Below are 20,220 nucleotides of genomic sequence, written 5' to 3' on the forward strand. Positions count from 1 at the left end.
TTATTATCAGAAATATAGTAGCTTCATTCAGTTGTCATAGTTAAGTTTGATAAGCTAAAAGTACTTGGAATTTATTCTAATAATCGATCGATCTAGTTAAAAAAGGTCTAATAATAGTCTCCACACCAATAAATCCTAATAATTCATTCGACCGATTTTCAAGAGCTAGCCAAATCGTTAATTTGAAATGAAAATACATTCTTTGTGCTGTGGTTTCACAATTCTTTGTATATGTTTGTAAAGTTAATTCCTCAGTTAAGAGGTTCTCATAAATCACAAGCGAGATTAGTTAGCAGTGCACAAGCGAGATTAGTCTCCATTATAGTAGGCGTTTTCTTATGGCTAAAATATAAAAAGTTATCAAGTAAATATCTATTTTTTTTAAAAAAAATTTATATTTTATTCTCTCAAAATTTTAAGTTGACGCATTGTCTCCCTCTGTCAAGTTCCATCACTATCCTATCCATTTTTTATAATTTATTCCGAAAATACTTTTGAAAGTGACAAAAATATATTAAAAGATTATATTTTTTTATAAAATAAGTAAAGACAATTTGATCATTTCACACTATCTATTAACGCGGTAACCCTCTAAAATATATGAAATTTTAAGACGGTAAAGTATAGATTTTTTTTAAAGACAAAAAAGAAAAGAAAAGAAAAGCAGGTATTTACGAGAGAATTTATTTGTATTTTAAATTTTTCTTAATTTATGGTAGTTCTTGAATCATCATGCACCAATCCATGTTTGTTTTCTCATACAAATAGATAACACATGCTTACAAGTTAATGTTTTCCATTATAGTGATAAATAAACTAAGCAATCACAAAATCCTCTATATATAGATTCTATATATATGTTTAAATTATAGCTTCGATTTTATTCAAAGCTCTTAGCATACCCAACAAATTCTAATTAGCTTTTAATGTCTCGTGGGGACAATATGTATTAATATATTAGCTTTTAACAGTTAATTATTTCATGTGGAAAAAAAAACATCCAATCAAAAGCTTTCACTTGTATACAAAACTAAAAGAAGAAAAATTATTTCATCCGAAATAAACCTCTGAACTTCACTTTTTTTTTTTTTTTCCTTAATTGACACTTCTTTAACTTCTAGTTTTTCTGACTTAAATTTTTATAGTAAATTAAGTCAAAAGTTTTATTAAATTTGAATTTGGTGGAGCTATCACTTAATTTGATAAAATTTCTAATTTATTTTCTGAAAATCACTCAATTATATATATTTATATTTATATAAAAAGTTGAGCTATTCTCAACTACAAAATTATAGTTCAAGGGGCTATTTAAGGAGAACCTATAGTTGATGGGATCTCCATATATTATTGTTATATTTTTTTCAACATAATGGTAATATATACAAAATTACCAAAAATACGATCTTATCATCTAAAATAGCTTAATAATATTGATCTGATACAACTCCTATATATATCCTCCATCTATGACATAAAGGAACTTTTAATGGTTGCAAACTAAGGTCTCATTTGGAATCTTATTTATTTTTTTATTTTTTAAATAAAATTTTGAATATGAAAAAAAAAAAAAGAATAGACAATGGATTATCTGTCATTCTTTCATCTAAAGTGTTACTAATAACAAAAAAAAAAATAACAATAAAGTTTTTTTACTTTAATTTTAGAAAATAAATTATTATCTGTCACTTAATTAGTTGCATAAAATCCAACATATCAAATTATATAAAACTAGTGTTGAAAAAAATAAAACATAAACAATAATAATATCGGATGAGGTCGACTATTTTTAGCGCAAGTGCCAAAGGACTTGATGGTTGGTCTCCGAGATTCTAAGTTGAAAGCCTACTTGCTTCACATTTTCAGATAAGTTTATTTCTTTTAGAAATAAACGAAGCGGGAAGTATGCTACATTTCGCTAAAAATAAATAATATCGAATGATGCGACGTCCTAACTTTCCAAGGAGTCACCTATCTTAGGACTACTCTATCCCTAGCAATTTGAGACTTGCTAGGGATAGAGTAGTCCTAAGGTTTAGTCATTACCCAAAATATTATAACCGAATTTAGAAACTCATTATATCTGGCAATTTGAGACTTGTCTTACTATCCTTAATCGACCTGCCCTACTTTTCTGCATGGGGCCGGGTCATCCATCCTAAAACTATTCTAATTCTAACACACTTAACCTTCTTAACCTCTTGAATCTAATCACCGTCTAATATATTATAGTCAGGTTAAGCGTTTTGATATTTTTGGATCTAATCACCTCTCAAAATACTATGATCGGATTAAAAATTTTAGTCCTATCATATTTTTTATATATAAAACTATTTATGGTCCCACATACGAGGCTAAAGTTTTCTAAATTTTGAAGATGGATGATAGGACTGAAGCAATAAATTTTATGTGATGCGTACAATAAAGATATTTCTCTATAATATTATAGAAGTGGAAACAAACTAAATCAATAAATCTATACGTGGCCCACTCGTTCAAAATTGAGTCAAATTTATGATAGGACATCCACAAGGTTACGTGACCAAACCAAGCATCCACCTCAGTAGAGGAAAAAATAATAATAATTCGTACGAAATTTAAAGATATAAATATTTTTAATTTTTTTCATTTGGATAAGCCACTGACGTGTCAGTATAACCACGCAAGAACCTTCCTAAATTGGAAATCTCTCTAATGCGTCATTTAAAGCATGATCTCAGTATAACCACGCAAGTTGTTTCTATATGGGCTTCTTTATTGCGAATAGTAGAAAGATTCTAAATCGCGACATAGTATGAAATATATGATCAGTATTTATTTAAGATTTACTCTTTGATCTTTAATTTGTCAGTGTGTCATTCATTTAATTCGATAATAGCATTTTTAACTACACTAATATATAATCAGAATTAAATGAAACTTTTAACCACATGCACAAATGAATTAAAAACATTATATTAACATACAAATAAACTATTTTAAACATAATTTGAAAACTCGCTTGATTTATTAGCATAAATCAATGTGTCTGCTTCTAATTTAGGGGATGTGCCGTAGCATTGCATGTGATGTAGATAGGATATTTCTATTGGGGTAAACCTAACAATGAACATACTATTAAAATAATAAAATAAAGACAATCTAAATTAAGATGTTCTATATTTTTCTCTTTTATTAATGCAATTCATAGGTATATTATTTTCCACTTTGAAGTATATTTGATAATTAGTTGCTATTTTTTTTTAGAAAAAAAGTAGTTCCGATTCCTCACAAAAAAATAAAGTATAACATGGATTCCTGGCCTGCACAAAATTTTCATGCAGTTGAAAATTAGTTTCATCTCAAATCAATCTAAGAAGCTATTAGGTTGAGTGTAGTTATAAATATAGTAGAATTAATTTTTGCAGAATTAATTTTGATTAAACGCTGCAGAGCATTTGACAGAATCTAGATCAAAAGTGATTTTTCTAAAGTGATTTTTTAAAACTGTTTGGCGATTTTTTTTAATATTTGCAAATAATAATTTTTTTTGTTGAATTTTATTATAAATAATTAGAATTTAAATATTACCTTAAATTTTAAATTTTAAATTTTAAATTTTAAAATTTACATTCTTAAGTTATGTTTAAAATTGAATCCAAAATTAAAATTAAATTTTAAATTGTGAGTGTCAAATTAGAATCATGTTTAAAGAAATAGGTAATAGCTCATTCTGATTTTGGGCTTCTAAAACTAGAAAACTAATTTTGAAAAAATTAGAATTATATTTAAAAAAAAAGTTACTAAATACTCTTTTTTTTCTTCATTTTGGTGATTTAATTTCTTACTGACTGCTGCAATTCGAATCAATTTAATTTTAACTATAGTACTTGGACCTCCTTGCGCAATTCCAACTATAACTATTAGACTGAAATGCATTAATCTAAACTAGTGAAGTTACTCGCGCATTGCGGTGGGCTAATACTGTAAAAAGACAAAGGATTGATAAAATAACAATTTTAAAATTTTTTGAGTTGTAATGAATCATCAATAAATATAAATAGTATGAAAAAAAAGATTATGAAGAGATCTTATTTTACTATGTTTTTTTGTGAAAGTGATTTGTTCAAATGATAATAGACAATGTGAATGCATTAATTAGAAAGTGAGCGAATAAGAAGACAAAACGTCAGGTGGAGATTGAATGTGGGAAGACGAAGCACCAAGAAGTGGAAAGGAAGAAAAAGACAAGAGTGAAGGAGGAACTGCCATGTGGCAGAGTTATAGGGAATAATGTATAGGTATAGATACCAAAATTTAGATTTGTATGTAATAAAAAAAATGCACTGTAACAGCAATTACGTGAAACAAAATAATTCCTAAGTGTGGGCTAGTAGTAAAAAAATCCACACTCTTATTGGAAACTCATAGCAGTATTTTTTTTTTACAATTTGTACTCATAATTAAGTGTGTTATAGAAATGTGAATCAAATTGGGTAAATTTCAAATTGCCTTTATATGGTGGTTTAGTTCATTCTTTATTTTGCCACCTTATGATTTAAAATTTTATTTTGCTCTCCTGCAATATAATTTTTATTTTATCAAAAAAATTTATATGAAATAGGATCGCAAAGTGAAATTTTTTAAAAAATAAAAAAATGACAAAGTAAAAAATGTGCTAAATCACAGAGAGACAAAGTGTAATTTCTGAACAGCATGACGACAAAGTAAAAAATAAGTTAAACCATAGACGGACAAAGTGAAATTAAAAGCAAGGGGCGATAAAGTAAAAATAAGCTAAAACTCAGGGGGCAATTTGAAGTTTACCAAAAGCTTAGCCACTAAGAATTAAGTTGGCAAAAACATTCTTGGTACATTCGCGGGTGCGCATAGCATTACTCCCTACAAAATCAAGCAGGCAAAGCATTCTTGGTGCATTCTCGAATACGCATAGCATTAGCCCCTCGCACGTCCAACTCCGCGGCGTCTACACCGTAGTCAACTTCGGCGTGTAGTAGTTTTTTTTTTCCCTTTTTTTTTTTTTTTTTTTTTGAGGGTTTCGAGGAATCGTAAGCGAAAATGAAAACGACCAAATTAAAGGAACCCGCACGAGCAACGGCTTTAACGGTCACGTGACTCGCGCCCCAACGTTCCCAAATAACACCGTCACCTGATTCGCCCACGTCATCATCCTCGAGAGCAAAGTGGGCTCCGTATAACGCCGACGTGGCACATGTCAGTCTCAGAGACGGGATATACAACCGTTGCACGGAACGTCACGGGTTCCGAGAACACTTTCGTGGCGTGCGGATACCTCTTTCTCTCTCCTGGTAAAATTGTAGAGGGACTCCTCAACTATATAAATTTATGAAGCAGACCCTCCTTTTATATCTCCACTTGTTTTGCTTATTTTTCTTTTTTTTTTTTTAAACTAAAAATTTCAAAAGTGTTGGCCAATCCTACAATTATTGGATTAAAGAGTCGTAAAGATTGCGACACTTTTGAACATTGACTTAGCATTTCTCCATTTTTTTAAGGCATAATTGTATATAAACTCCAAATGTCAAATTATTTGATTGACACCATTTTACCTTCTAATTTTTTTTATTAGAATTTTTTTCAGCTAATTAACTTAAAAATTTTGCTAAATTTTATGTCTCGATTAGCTGTTAGAAGTTTATCAATTTAGTTTAAATGGCTAAAAAATAGTTTAAACTTTTAAATTTGATAAAATTGCTAACTAATTTAGTAAACTCTCTCTTTTTTTCTTTTTATTTTTTGCTAAAGTTACTGAATTGTTTTAAAAAATATAGCTTTTTCAAAATTCCCTATAGCTGAGGTTCTCCATTTTATTTTATTTTTTAATCCAATACATACATTATTTTTGTTGGTTATTTTTACATTTAATCATCTAATTGGATTGAATACAATTTTGTTATTTTTTCTCTCTAGTTATAAGAAACTTTTATCTTAAATTATGTATAAAAGTTTATTAAAGATGTTCGAATCATACGCGTCAACACGTTAATTTTGGGAAAAAAACAAATAATTAAGGAGTTTGTTGTAAAATAATTTATATATGAGGGGGCTTCGTGCAAAGTAACCTTCTAATGTGAAAGATCCAGCTGTCACTTTCTCTCACCTTTCTGCGCGTCAAACCAATCCGCTCTCTCTCTCTTTCCTCCTCCCTTCGACATTTTTCTCCCACCCAAGCTATAAGACGACAACGACGACGACGAAGACGAAGACGACGACGATCACCACATTACCTCCGCCTCTTTAAAACCCTAATTCCCCCCCTCTCCCACCAAACCCTAATCTCCTCGCAACGCTCTCCGACTCTCGCTCTCTCTACCGATCCCTTCTCTCGGCTTCGATTTGTCCGCACAAGGTAAGAATCCCTCGAAACCCTAGGCCGCCATTTTTCGATCCCTAATCTCGGACCGGTTTGACGCTCGATTCATCTCGTTTTTCTAGGGTTTTCGGTCGCGATCTGTGGAGGCGATGGAGCTGTTCCAGCGCGCCAAGGCCGTGCGCCTCAAGAGCCACCACGACAAGTACCTCTTCGCCGACGACGACGAGCTCCGCGTCACCCAGGACCGCGACGGCGCCTCCCCCAACGCGCGCTGGGCGGTGGAGCACGTCCCCGTCCCCTCCGTCGACGGCGGCGGCGGCGAGGGGCACCGGGTTTTTCGGCTGAGGAGCCGATACGGGAAGTACCTCACGGCGTCGAACGAGCCGTTCCTGCTGGGGATGACGGGGCGCAAGGTGCTGCAGACGAAGCCGGAGCGGCTCGACTCGGCGGTGGAGTGGGAGCCGGAGCGGGAGGGGTTCCAGGTGCGCCTCAAGACGCGGTACGGGCACTACCTCCGCGCCAACGGGGGCCTCCCGCCGTGGCGCAACTCCGTCACGCACGACGTCCCCCACCGCACCGCCACCCAGGACTGGGTCCTCTGGGACGTCGAGATCCTCGAAATCAATCTCCCGTCCCCGGCCTCCTCCCCCTCCCCTGCGGTGGTCGCCGCTGCCCCTTCCTCGTCGCCCAATCCGCCGCCGCAGGCGAAACTCTCCAAGCTCGAGGTATCCGAATCTGTTGATTCTATATTCCCGAGTTACCTGATGATGGATTGGTTGGTTTGTGAATCTTCTTTGTTGTTCTTGAATTCGCGATCAACGCTTCTATTTTCCGAATAGAGATTAAGAGTAGGAGATTTATGAACAATCCAGTTTTTAGTTCATCGGCATTTGCACAATTTGAATTTTGATGGGTCATGTGAAATTTCTGAAAATATATGGAAACACAGGGGAGGTGCTTTCATTGAATCATCAGATTGTCCTAAGATTTTTTACTTTCACGCATGAAAAGATTAGCCTTCTAAGATAATTGGCTACGGCCTCTTTTTGTTTTCTTTAACTCATACTCTATGAGAGTGGATGCCCCTGAAATGGACTTAGCTATCCTTAAAAGATAAGCCAAATCTTCATTGTGTGTGTGTGTGTGTGTTTGTGTATAGATTGTAAGGAAAACTGTCATTTACCGGCACATTTGGTGGCATAAAATTTGAGTTGAAAAAGAAAAAAGTAATAAGACGTAATCGGTACATTGCGAGGCTGGAAATTATGCCAATTCTCTCATGTTATTATCGTCAATACTCTTATCTTATTTATGTAATGAACTTTGTTTTTTGTTATCCGCTGATATTCCAATTTCTTTATCTATGCAAGCAGTCATCGGATTCTTTCGCTACTCCATTGCACAAGGTAGATAGCCGAGTGATCTACTATCACATCGCCGATGATAAGGGCCGTGTGGACGATGGCATTGAGGGCCACTCCTTTATTTTCAATGGCACAAGCTTGGAGGAACTGACCCACAAGTTAGAGGAAGAGACAGGGCTTAGCGATATCATTGTGTGCTCTAAAAGCCCATTAAATGGGAAGCTCCATCCTCTTCGCTTGCAGCTGCCACCTAATAACGCCGCGATGCATATCGTGCTGGTTCGGGAGAATTCGAAAGGTTAGTTTGGTTCCTCAGGTTCTATGCTAACATTGTTTTTGTGGTGGATTGAGTAAAAAGTTTGTTATTGGTACATTTCATAATGGTCAAGCAACATAAAAATTTGAAAATGGTGTGGTGCATCATGAGAAAGTAACTTTTCCCTGATTATGTGTTGTCTCATTGATATTTTGATGGATAAGTTCCATCTACCTGCCTTTTATAGTCATACTATGCGGTTTCTCGTGAATGTTAGGTACGGTGGTGGACAAAAGTAGCTTTCTCTTTGCACTTCTTCCTTTCTGTAATCACATTTCTGACTAACATAAGGTATAAATGCAACTAGTGAACTGATCTACCCCAGATGCTGTTCCTGTGACAACCTTTTATTGTTCATTTCATTAATTGGCTGTGGGGGTGAACATTTTATCAGAATATTAAGATATAGGATACAAAAGTTCTGATTTAGAAACAAAACTATTTGTTAGGAAGCTGGAAACTTTGGCCTGTAGATCTATAAGTGTGTATTCCTTTCAGTTTGCTAACCACTTCGCTGCAAAACATTTTCTTGCCTTTCTTTAAGCATTTACTTTCTCATTTACAACAATATGGTACAAACTGCATTCAAACGATGAATTATTTTGTCAAGCATTCAAATCAGATCATAAGGTAATTGTATTCTCTATTTTCTTAGCTGTTTTAGTCTTGCCAAGCTATTTAGTTTAAAAGTACTGCTATGATAATTTCTGGGTGTTTTATTACTTCTAATTTGACATCAAGTACCTAACGTTCGTTTCTTCACCCATTTTCCTCCTGCATTTACAGTGGCGAAGACTTTCCCATGATTGTATGGTTCATAGAGAAAATGTCAGCATGGCCGAAAGAGGGGGAAAAACGGCAGCATAGTAGTCTCATGCACAAATGATCATTATGCAGTTTGTTTGTACATTTTGCCTTTCCTTTATATGGCGAGTATAGTATACTACAGCGATAATTCGTATTTGTGCTATCATATTTCTCTACCTCTTCATTGAACTACCATTTCAAAAGAAAGTGGTGAAGGCTTGGAATATCAGCAGCAATTTTTGATGATTTTTTTTTTTTTCCGTGGATAATTTCTCTAGTAATTTCCAATTTTTGTCCCGGGTCATTCATTGATGTACATCTTGCCACCCATTACACATCTTGTAGACTTGTAAAAGCATATAGGACTATAGCTCTTCTGTCTTTTTGTTAGTGCTCTCTAGGATTTTTTTTAGCTTGCTTATTGCTCAAATTTTTACTGTAAGAAATTCGGAAAGATTTGGAAGTGATGCTGCTAGTTTCATTTGGATTGTTAAGATGGAAATAATTGAGAACATACTCTCGTCGGACTCTGGAGCGAACATCAGCTGTTGTATGATAGTATGGAAGGTGTTGCTTCAATTTTCTTATAATAAAAGTTTTTCTCTCTGCTCCATTTTTTCTTTTGGATGCTAAGATTTTGTGTTGCCTATTGTGTTGTCTATTTAAGTAGATATTTTAGCACCGTTTGGTGGAAGGATACGAGTTACAGTGGAACAGTAATTTTAGCTATCGCTTGGATTTGCTGACGCTTTGTTACTTTTAGTTATCTTTGTAATTATTACAGTAAAATTTCAAGAACAATGTTACGTCCACCACCAAGGGATAGAGGGGGGTGTAAAGTATGACAGCAAAATGCATGAAGTTCTTAATTTACCATCTAAAATTTCCTTCTATTTTCATCGCAGGGGATGTAAAATTTTTTTGAGGAAAGATGGATGTAAAATTACTTGCCATTAGTGAACGTCTGTCGATTCCTACTTGAGTTTGTTCACTGGCATGGGCAACACACCAATCAACCCACACCACGTCCTTTGATATTTGTCTTTCCTCTTCTTTCCCCTTCTTTCCCCTCCCATCTTAGGATCTGTTTTAAGCCATTTTCTCAGCCTGAAGGATTGTGTTCTTTTAAGCCATTTTCCCAGAATTGCCGCCAAAAGAAAATTGGTATTTAACAGAGCTACATTTCAATGCTGGCTAGAGGATGTATGGTTGCAACTGCGTACAAACCCAAATTTAATGTTTCGTTGGGTTGAATACAACTACTACAGCTGAATCTGCACAAGAAGGTCCAACTGCAATAGTTAAAAGAGAAATCAGCTCACCCGTTAAAAAAAATCAAAAACATAATCATAATAACGCATGCATTTTCTCTGAGCGTTTTTCTTTTCCTCTAGGATTCAAAGTTGTGAACCATCTTACTAGTTTCCTGAACAACTGCTAGAAGATACTCCTTTTCATTTTATTTTATTTTATTTTTTAAATTTTTGGAGAGAATGCTGAAAGATACATTAGCGCTTGCTGATTTTTTTATTCTGCATAGCATCCATCTTTACATCCTAAAGCCCGCATAAAAGTAAGATACAGAGACCACCTTGACCAATTCTAATTTCAATCAACAAGCACTTCCTGGGGCTTAACAATAACAATACAGTTAAAAGAGAGATGTCACTAACCAGGCCACTTAATTACAAGTGGCAGTTTTTAGGGCCTTCACCTTCTCAGATGCAAGAGAAGAATCTGCACCATCCATTAAGTATGCCTTCTCCTGGAATAATAAAAAGAAATTATTAACCAAAACACTGCATAATGCACCTGACAAAATTCGAACTCCCAGGACGCAGGAAAGCTAGCCACGCCTTCAGCATGATAAATTATGAGATTGAAATCACATGTAAAACTATTTTTTGAGACCTAAATCACTTGTAACACTAATCTCAGAAATCAGGTCAAATCATCAATTAGGTAATGACACTTTTGGAACAGGTGGTTCACCCAAAATATCAATCTTGCAGGAAATGGTCCGGGAACGGTCTTAAACACCCCGCCCCACATGCATGCAGGAGAGAAGACGAACCATCACGCCAAATGCAAGGACACATGCTACCAATTTGAATGATCCAATTATTGCAAGCACTGGAAGGAACTAATTTACTTTTCTTGTAGAGGAGGAGGTGAGAATGAGGTGATGTAAGAGAAATTGAAGCATTCCCAGTTGTGAAGTCACGCACCAGCTTTCAAGGCCCTAGAACGAAGATTTGCTAACAGGCACCTCATACCTTTTGAGCTGAGATCTTTTTTTTCACTCTTACTACATCTGTCTAATGTTGAAACAACAAAATTAGTTTACGATTCAGATCACTTGAAGCACCAGTACATTTTCTAAGACATCCGACTGCATAAATATATAGTTTTACCAAGACAAATAAAAGCGATACAGTGGAGACTAGCTTCTTCAATATGTCTCTGCAACAATAAACTTGCTTCCTAGATGTTTATGATCTCAGGGGCGATTTCTAGAGTAGTCGAAGTACAAAAATCAAAGGTAATGGAGAAAGAGAGTAGAGATAAACATACCAGTGTTCGCCACAGAAATGGGGTCCCTACTATCTTCGTCACTTTGTTCTCAATCTCATTGATTGCTGTAGCATTTAAAAACAACATATGTTCCATCAAAAGATACAAAGAAAAAGAACCTTGTATTAAGAAATAATAAAAACAAATCCATACCCTTGGAAGTTTGTCCAGTCTCTAACAATACGCTGTACCAAACTTCATTAAAGACATCAAGTTGTTCATCAGATGCCCCGATCATCTAGATTACCAACAGACATTCAATTATACATGCCAGAATGAAGAAGCAGCCTATAAAACTGAAATTACATCATCAGAAGTAAACCTACTTTATAATGAGTAGCATCAAATTCTGGTCCTAGGATGTCAAAGACTTTATGATATTCACCCCTTCCATATTCATAAATGGCTTCTGCAAGCTAAATCAGAGTCACCAATTAGCCTATACTACCAAATCTATAAACTTTTCAGTCAAAGCAAAATTCAACAACCTCAAAGAGAGAAAAAATAATTAGTTCAATTTTGAAAATGGAAGAATAAGAAGGAAATATAGACAGATATATACAAACCGGTATCGCCCTTTGCATTGTCTGCTGCTTCTTTTCACTCATTGAAGATATCCTACAACGCATACTTACTATTAAACAGATTTATGATTTGGCTCCTGCAACTTAAATAGGATGCAGATGAATTCCTACCTTGATCTCATCGACTTTACTAAGCTCTCTGCTTGTTGTGTCTCTTTCGTACTAGCCAAGGCCCATAATGCCAGTATATCAAGCAACCACTCCATATGCCATGTAGACTAGAGAAAGCGCGCAGATAAAATTAGAGTGTTTCATATGCCATGTAGATAAGGCCCGTAAATGCCAGTTTATCAGTTCCAAATAAGTAAATGACCGTAAGTTAGTCATTTTTTAAGATGCATCATAAATTTTTTTCTTGCAGTCGTGAAGAAACAAAGCTACAATCTCAAGGTTTGGCTAATATGGGTATTGTTAATACAGAAGAGGATAATATGCAGCAATATACTAGTATAAAGTATTGCACATTCGTTTGGGTCAGGTTAGGTTGAGTCGGGCACTGATAATGTTTGTTGTCATTTATAACATAAGAGGCTGGGATATGTCGGGATTTCCCACCCAAACTTGGAACCCGAAAAGAAAAAGAAAAAACGAAAAAGCCATCAATTGTCCGCTTCGAGGAGAATACATAGTAATATTGAGCACCATAAATCACTTGCAGGACTTTTACAAATTATTATCGTTGTGTTGTCTTCCTGTTTCAGTCACACTAAGTGCCAAAGGTTGTCCTGGATCAACGAAATTACCTCATCCTTAAGTGCAGTTACAAGAGCCGTTAGCCTATCGACAATACAGTCCATCTGGCCACGCACGGAAACACGGAGCAACAATCCTAGAGCATTGAGATAAACCTGAATGGATGATGCAGTTCTGAGTATAGCAAGCAACATTATGCAAGATGATATAGTTCTTCTTATACCTCTCCAGGTTCAGCATCACTTCTTTTGAGTTCCTGTAAGATATAGCAATCATAGATCTCCAGAACCTTCTGGATTGGTAATTCACCTTCCAAATAACAAAGAGCAACGTGCCACCAGTTGTGGGTGTACCTATAAAATAAGCAGAGCTGCTGAAATAAGAAAAAATCCCTAATTATTTGCAGCAGCTCGAAGTAAATATGCAGCCTAGTAAATGAAAAACCTCCATACATGAATGACGAACAGGATGTCCATGAAGAAGAGCAAGATTCCATAAAATCAATTGCTTCTTTGAAACGACATTGATACTGAAGAACATGACATAACTAAAACAAAAGAAAAAAGTAGATGTTAGAAACAAGCAACTCAAAAGTGCAATTTACCATCACCACAAAGCTACAGAATAAGATGATACTAGAAAGAGGAATCTTGCATACACTACTATATATAGAAGAATCTAGATCCTGTTTTTTATTTACATGTCAACGCTTAGGTTTCATCCTTGTGCACATGGCTAAGCTTCGAAAAGGTTTTCCAGAGAGAATAGTTAAAAAGGAGACAAATAGGACAAAAGGAAAAGATATTTGCGTATGCGACATTAAGTAGCAGAACTTTCAGGCATAAAGAAATCCATTTTCAAACTTCCATCACATTTTAGGGTGTGTTTGTTTCGTCGTAAAACCACCTTGAAAAAAAAATTTCGGTGGAAAACTAAAATTCCGGCATTTGTTTGGCAGTAAAAAAATTTTCTTGAAAAATTATTTTTACGAATAGTGAGGAAAAGGGGCGTTTTCGTTTTCAGCTCGAAACGAGCGGAAAATGAAAACTTACGCCCCAAAAATCGCGGCGTTTGGGAGGTGAGGGGGACAGCGCGGTCCACGAGGAACACCCCGCCTCGTGGACCGAGAGAGAGAGGTGTCCATGGTGGACCTCTCTCTCTCCCCCTTCTTTTCTTTTATATAGAATATATATAATAATATATATTTATATATATTTAAAAAAAATATTTTATTTTAATATAAATATATTTATTATATAATATTTATAAAATAAATATTATTTATAAATACATAATAATTTATTTTATAGTATTAAATATATACTATTATATATTATATTACATACTTAATTAATGTATAATATATTTTAAATATATTTTGTTTATAAATATAAGTTATAATACTAATATATGTAATAATGATAATTATTATATATAAATAATATATATAATAAGAAAAAATATATATAATATTTTTTTATTTATAAATTTTTCTTTTTTTTTTCTTTCAACCAAACAACTATAAAGAAAAACTAATTTTATATTTTTATTTATAAAAATTATATATTTTTATATAGTATTATATGCAAACTATTACATATATTATATTAAATACTTATCAATTTATCATATTATATAATTTTAATATATTGAATTCATAAATATAAATTATAATAATAATATATATAGCCTAATAATTAACATAAATTATAAATAAATAATATATAGAATACATAATAATAATAATAATAATAAAATATACTTTTTCGTTTCACCATTCAACCAAACAACTATAACTGAAAACTAGTTTTCTTTTCCTACAAACCAAACACTAAAAGCCGTAAAACAAATTTTCCACGAAAAACTTTTTTCCACGGAAATTTTTTTTTCCCAGTTTTACGTAGAACCAAACAACCCCTTAATGATGCTTCATACTTTCACATAAATATTATTACATTCCTACTACTAATAAATCAGACATCAGTACATGTTTCATGTGTTTACATCAAATATTAGCTTATATGTGGGTTTTATTTGGAAATAAAACATAGTGATGCTCAAGTTAATCAGATAAGTTTAATAATCAACCTAGAAATTAATATTGTTTTTTCTTTGATGATCCATCCTGATATTTCTGGCACCTTGTGAAAATTTTGAGATCAATTGTTAAATGTTGCCATTATCGGATAGTCCAAATCTAATGTAAACTAAGAAGATGAGAAAAATACAAAAATAAAAGAATTGACAAGAGTAGTTAACTATCTGAAGACAAAAAAGTCTTTACGTACTGCATGTTGCGACCAACAGTCGTGCTTGTTTATTTCAAATCCTTTTCGTGCGGCTGTCTCAGCGTCCTCCATTCTACCAAGCTCTAATAATGAGAAAGCAAGCATGCCATAGATGTAATTCTGATTTTCATTTTGTGGCAAAACCTAATCAATTGATTCAATGCAAACGAAATTAGCCTTTTAACCTAATAAATAACAAAGAACATCTAAAGATACCCCACACACAAGTACAGGACTTCACCAGTAATTCTACATGTAATTCATTAATAAATTATTTAGTAGATAGAAGACGATGAACAACAAATTTGAAACACTTGTAAAATACCTCCTCAACTAGCTCTAATGAGATATCAGGCCGACCCATGTAAAAACATAAGATCTGAGCCCTCTTTAGCGACACCAAATCCTTAGGAAACTCCTTAAGCAACTGCCACAACAAATATGCAAGCATATTATGAAATAAGAAGTACTGGTCAACATATCAGCCGCTCCTCAATGACAAATAATGTGGCAGCATTATGAAGACATTCTACAGCAACTAGTATTTATGGAGGCATAACTAAAGTGAGATAATTCTAGTCACAGATATAAGAGCATCTACTACGGACAATACATAGTAAATCCAATAAGAACTCAAAAGAACATAACTATAAATTGAGGCTTGCTCTCAAAATACATGTTTCGGGATAAATTCTTAATTACCTAAAAGAAGATGTCAAAATATACAAAACATCAACCGGAAACTTAGAACTCAGCAACACAACAAAGTAAAGTGTTTTTCACACTGAATTAGTAAGCTGTCGAGAGGGAAAATATGTAGCATTCTGAAAAGCTCTAGTAGACTATGCTACAATGAATTTTTGACGTGTTCATAGCTACATTGTAGTTCCTTTGCTGCCAAGCCTTATTTGACCACTGCTTTTACAGATCTTTTAGCAAACAGCAGCTAACATAAGGTATAATTAGAATGATCTGAATTTCCATTTGATCTACTAAAACTTCTTTTAAGCAAGAAATGTCATCCATCCTCAATCTCGAAAAAAAGTGGGAATAATACAGAAACATAGAAGACCCCCCCAATAATTAGCTAGTTGTCAATCTTTTCAAGTTAATTTGGAGCACAAAATGTACAAGATATGTCTGAAGCTTGGATCAAATTAATAAATTATAAAACGATAGATGACCCCTAAATAGTGAGACCACCTAATCTTGAAACTCCCAGCTATAACCAAATTTCATTTATTTATTTCACCAATGTTCTTACGATGCTAATTGAATGAAAAACGAAGCTTAAATTTCAAAATTTAAACTACCAAAAACGAAAACAAAGAAGTATTAAAGATTATTTCCCCAGCAACTAAGAAATGAACTCTTCATCGAAAGATAGCATACTTTTTCCCTCCAATATGTCTCATTCTACGAACACCATTTTCTTTAATTCAGCTCTAATAAACCTAATAAAAAAGTACCAAGAAAAAGATGAGGGAAAAAAGAAAACCTCAACATGCATCTGAATCGCGGCGTCCTCGTCCTTGTTGGACCCCATCAAGCACGAGATCGCTCGGAACACCATCCTCTCGTACGAAGTCGCCTCCCCCTTCAAAAAAAAAAAAACACCCAATCAACCGATCAAATCCCGATCAATTCACCGATTGCGAGCCCGAAACAAGAATTTCGAAGAGAGAGAGAGAGAGAGAGAGAGAGAGAGAGAGAAGGGTTTAAGGGTTAGGCATACGAGGGCGTTGGCGGCGGCGGCGAGGAGGGAGGAGGCGCGGGTGGGGTTTTGGGATGCGAGGGCGTGGGCGGCGAGGGCGTTGGCGAGGGCGCAGGAGGGGTCGAGGAGGGGCGCGCGGAGCGCGGCGGCGACGCGGCCGCGCCCGTAGGCGAGCACGGCCTCGTAGTAGGCGTCGATCGCCGCGGCGCACGCCGCCGACGCCGTGCGCACCGGGTGCCCCCACCGGTCCCGCCGCGGCGCCTCCGTCGCCGCAGAAGTCGCCGTCGCCGGAGACGAGAGTTCCACGTCGTCGCCCATCGCCCCTTCGCTCGTTCGTTTCTTGTGTCGCGCTCTCTCTATTGAAGTGAGGAGGAGATGGGGAGAGAGACAGGTGGTAGTCTTGTGGATTAAACTACCAGTGTAACGTAAGCTGCTCGATGATAAGACGGGAATCGCGGACGTGGCAACCAGCACCTAATACTCGACAAATGCTTCGCAACTCATTTCTTTTTACCGCCTTTCTCTATCACACGGACAATTTTAGGTACAAAAATAATGGGCAGAATTCGCAAGACTTTTCAAATTCGGCCCAGGAATCAGATTCTGATCTGGACCTGATGTACTACCCGATAATAAATGAAAAAATTTGAAGCTGAGAAATTAATTTCAATAGAATTTATAAATAAAGGGTCTATGTATAGTTTCATCATCGTGAAAATCTTTTAATCTCTTTCTTTGCTTTTTTTTTTATTTTACTCGTTTTTTTAATTCTAGCTGTTTACTGTTTGAATTTTTCTTTTGAGCAAATTTTATTAGATTGAGTGCAACTAATTAGAACACGAGTTTTTTTTATAGTAATAGATTTATGGTTTGTCAATAGACTGTTTAATAAAATTTATAAAAAATATATGCATACAGATGCCTGTATTCGATCTAGACCCGACCCGTACTTGATGCATACTCGGTGTTAAGCGGGTAGTATACAGATAGTCACTATCCAGACCCGCTCAAATAGACCAGGTAGATTTATTATTAACTTAAGTATTCAGACTCGGACCCGATCCAAAGTTAAATAGATAAGGTATTTTTTTTATATCTACTTTTTTTAGGGTACGAATATAGTATATCAACTATCCTGATTTGATCCGGTCCACAGACATCTTTATTTCTCGTACTTTTGTTTAGAGATGTCAACGGGTCAGATGTCAACGGGTCCACAGACATTAGTTATATAAGTTTGATTGATAGGTAAATAATATCGAAAAATTATGAAATTTAGTTTCTATATAGATCAAGTTTAACGGAGTCGATAGTCGATTTGGAAGCCGCATCATCGAAAACAACTTGGTAGCACGGAGGGCTCCGTGCTACCGAAAGTATAGTAGCCTAACTCTATATATATATATATATATATGTAGAAAGAGAGAGTTGAGCTAGAATACTATCAATAGCAAACGGGCTCTTTTGCCACCGATTTGTTTTCGATGATGGAGCTTCCAAATCGATGATCGGCATCGTTGAACATGATCTATATCACTTGAAATATTTAGAAATCAAATTTCATACATTTTCGATATTGTTCTCTTATTCAGCGAGTGGACACAAAAATGAATGGCTGAAAATGATGATAGGAGTCTTATAATCAAGATTAAGAGTATAGATCTTTTTTTAAATAGTTTAAAGAATTTTCTAACAAAAATTAAATTGATTTGGATATTTTTACACCGTTAAACGAGAAAACACCTCATATCGACCATTAAAATTATAAATTTTGAAACCCTTTGATCATCAGGCAAACGATGTCGAAAAAATTTGAAATTTAATTTCTAAATATTTCAAGTGGTATAGATCATATTCAACGGTGCCGATCGTTGATTTGGAGGCTCTATCATCGAAAACGAAGGATGCGGTCCTGGACGGAAGCAGTTCGCTATGATAGTATTTTAGTCATATATATAATCATATATATATATATATTAATCTATATATATACTCTCATATTATATATATCATCACTTATATATTATAATATATAGTTGAGAGAAGGAGAGTCGAGATTAACTCGTGGAGTACCCGTGGAGAGAGAGAGAGTGTGTGTTTTGCTAGAACTATATCGCGTAGTAATGGCCTCGGTTTACTACGATTTGTTTTCGATGATAGGCTTCAATTGATGAATCGGCACCGTTAATATGTATCTAACTATTTAAACTATCTTGGAATCAATTCAACATTTCGATATTGCTATGCTTTGTCCATCAAGGTGAACAGAAAAATGAAATGACTAGATGCAATATCCTTCAAAAGTGATTATACCAGTTGACTTATATTGAGATCTAGAACCTAGATTTTATTTTAAATAGATTTAAAAAATTTTTTAACAAAAATTAGTTGATATTGACTCTTCTATACCGTTAAGATGACCCAATACGGACATATATCGACCATTAAAATTATAGATTTATTGTGACCCTTTGATTGTTAGTTAGTCGCATACTAAAAATCATAAAATTTGATTCTGACTAATTTAAATGGTCAGATCATGTTCAACGGTGACGATCTCGATTTGGAGCGTATCATCCAAAACAATCGGGGGTAGTAAACGATTTGTTTACATACGTAGTAGTCCCAGTAACTCTTCTCTCTATCTATTATTATATATATACTTATATATATATATATATATTAAATATATAATGATCAACTTGTCATTATTTTTAACCAGTTGATTAAATATATAACCAGTGGGGACCTTCAACCGTAGGCTTGACCATCAACTTAACGGACTAATTATCCTTGAACTTAATTTTTCATCAAGGGTTAAAAATATGATAGCAACAGAGGTTTTATTATTAATGATATCATCCGAGCTAATTATCTCTTCTCTCTCTTTCTCTCTCTCTCTCTCTAGCACTCTCTCTATCCTCTCTCTCTCTCTCTCTCTCTCTCTATATATATATATATATATAGAGCTAGTCTCCTATACTATCTATAGTACCGGGTTCCGATACTATATTCTCGTATTCGATCTTAGGGTGTTCAAATCAACGATCCATACCGTTAAAACTGATCTAGGGTGGGTATTTAAAGTTTTTAGAAATAAAATTTTATATTTTTTCAACATAGTTTACTTTATGATTAAACCATTTCAAAATTGTCAATTTTCAATGACTATTACGGCGAGTTTGGAATTTAACGGTGTAGAAGAATTTAAATTTATTCAAATTTTGATAGAAAATACTTTAAACTATCTAGGTTAAGGTTAACATTCTTGATCTTGAATTTAAAAGTCCTATGCTCAAATTTTAAAGATTATTCATTTTTTATCGTTCATTTTAACATAATTTATTTACTAAGTAAATGATGTCGAAAAAAACTAAAATTTTATTTCTAAGAACTTCATATACCCTAGATCATATTTAACTGTGTGGTTCGGTAATTTGAACACTCTAAGATCGAATACAAGACTATAGTACCGGAGCTCCGGTACTATAGATAGTATAGTAGCCTAATTATATATATATATATANAGAGAGGGAGCGAGCGCTGAGA

General features: G+C 34.5%; 2 protein-coding genes across 4 annotated transcripts; one reads left to right on the forward strand and one right to left on the reverse strand.

Annotated features, from left to right (window-relative positions):
- LOC109712638 lies at positions 6,133–9,451 on the forward strand. The gene is made up of 4 exons (XM_020236328.1): positions 6,133–6,367; positions 6,454–7,056; positions 7,705–7,993; positions 8,798–9,451. The coding sequence occupies exons 2-4, from the start codon at positions 6,481–6,483 to the stop codon at positions 8,815–8,817; spliced, it is 885 nt and encodes a 294-aa protein (XP_020091917.1). The 5' UTR covers positions 6,133–6,367; positions 6,454–6,480; the 3' UTR covers positions 8,818–9,451.
- On the reverse strand, positions 10,316–17,082 carry LOC109712637 (tetratricopeptide repeat protein 38). 3 transcript variants are annotated; one of them, XM_020236326.1, is made up of 14 exons: positions 16,693–17,078; positions 16,456–16,554; positions 15,283–15,384; positions 14,958–15,101; positions 13,122–13,216; positions 12,893–13,022; positions 12,720–12,824; positions 12,088–12,194; positions 11,959–12,010; positions 11,719–11,808; positions 11,546–11,630; positions 11,393–11,457; positions 11,047–11,136; positions 10,316–10,583 (listed from the first exon to the last, which is right to left on the reverse strand). In XM_020236326.1, the coding sequence occupies exons 1-13, from the start codon at positions 16,987–16,989 to the stop codon at positions 11,089–11,091; spliced, it is 1,419 nt and encodes a 472-aa protein (XP_020091915.1). In that variant the 5' UTR covers positions 16,990–17,078; the 3' UTR covers positions 10,316–10,583; positions 11,047–11,088. The 3 variants fall into 3 exon arrangements, with proteins under 3 accessions (XP_020091915.1, XP_020091914.1, XP_020091916.1); XM_020236325.1 differs by lacking the exon at positions 11,047–11,136 and having other exon boundaries at positions 16,693–17,074; XM_020236327.1 differs by lacking the exons at positions 10,316–10,583; positions 11,047–11,136; positions 11,393–11,457 and having other exon boundaries at positions 11,548–11,630; positions 11,719–11,801; positions 16,693–17,082.

This window comes from Ananas comosus, linkage group 7, assembly GCF_001540865.1.
Source record: "Ananas comosus cultivar F153 linkage group 7, ASM154086v1, whole genome shotgun sequence".
NCBI classification, from domain to species: Eukaryota; Viridiplantae; Streptophyta; class Magnoliopsida; order Poales; family Bromeliaceae; genus Ananas; species Ananas comosus.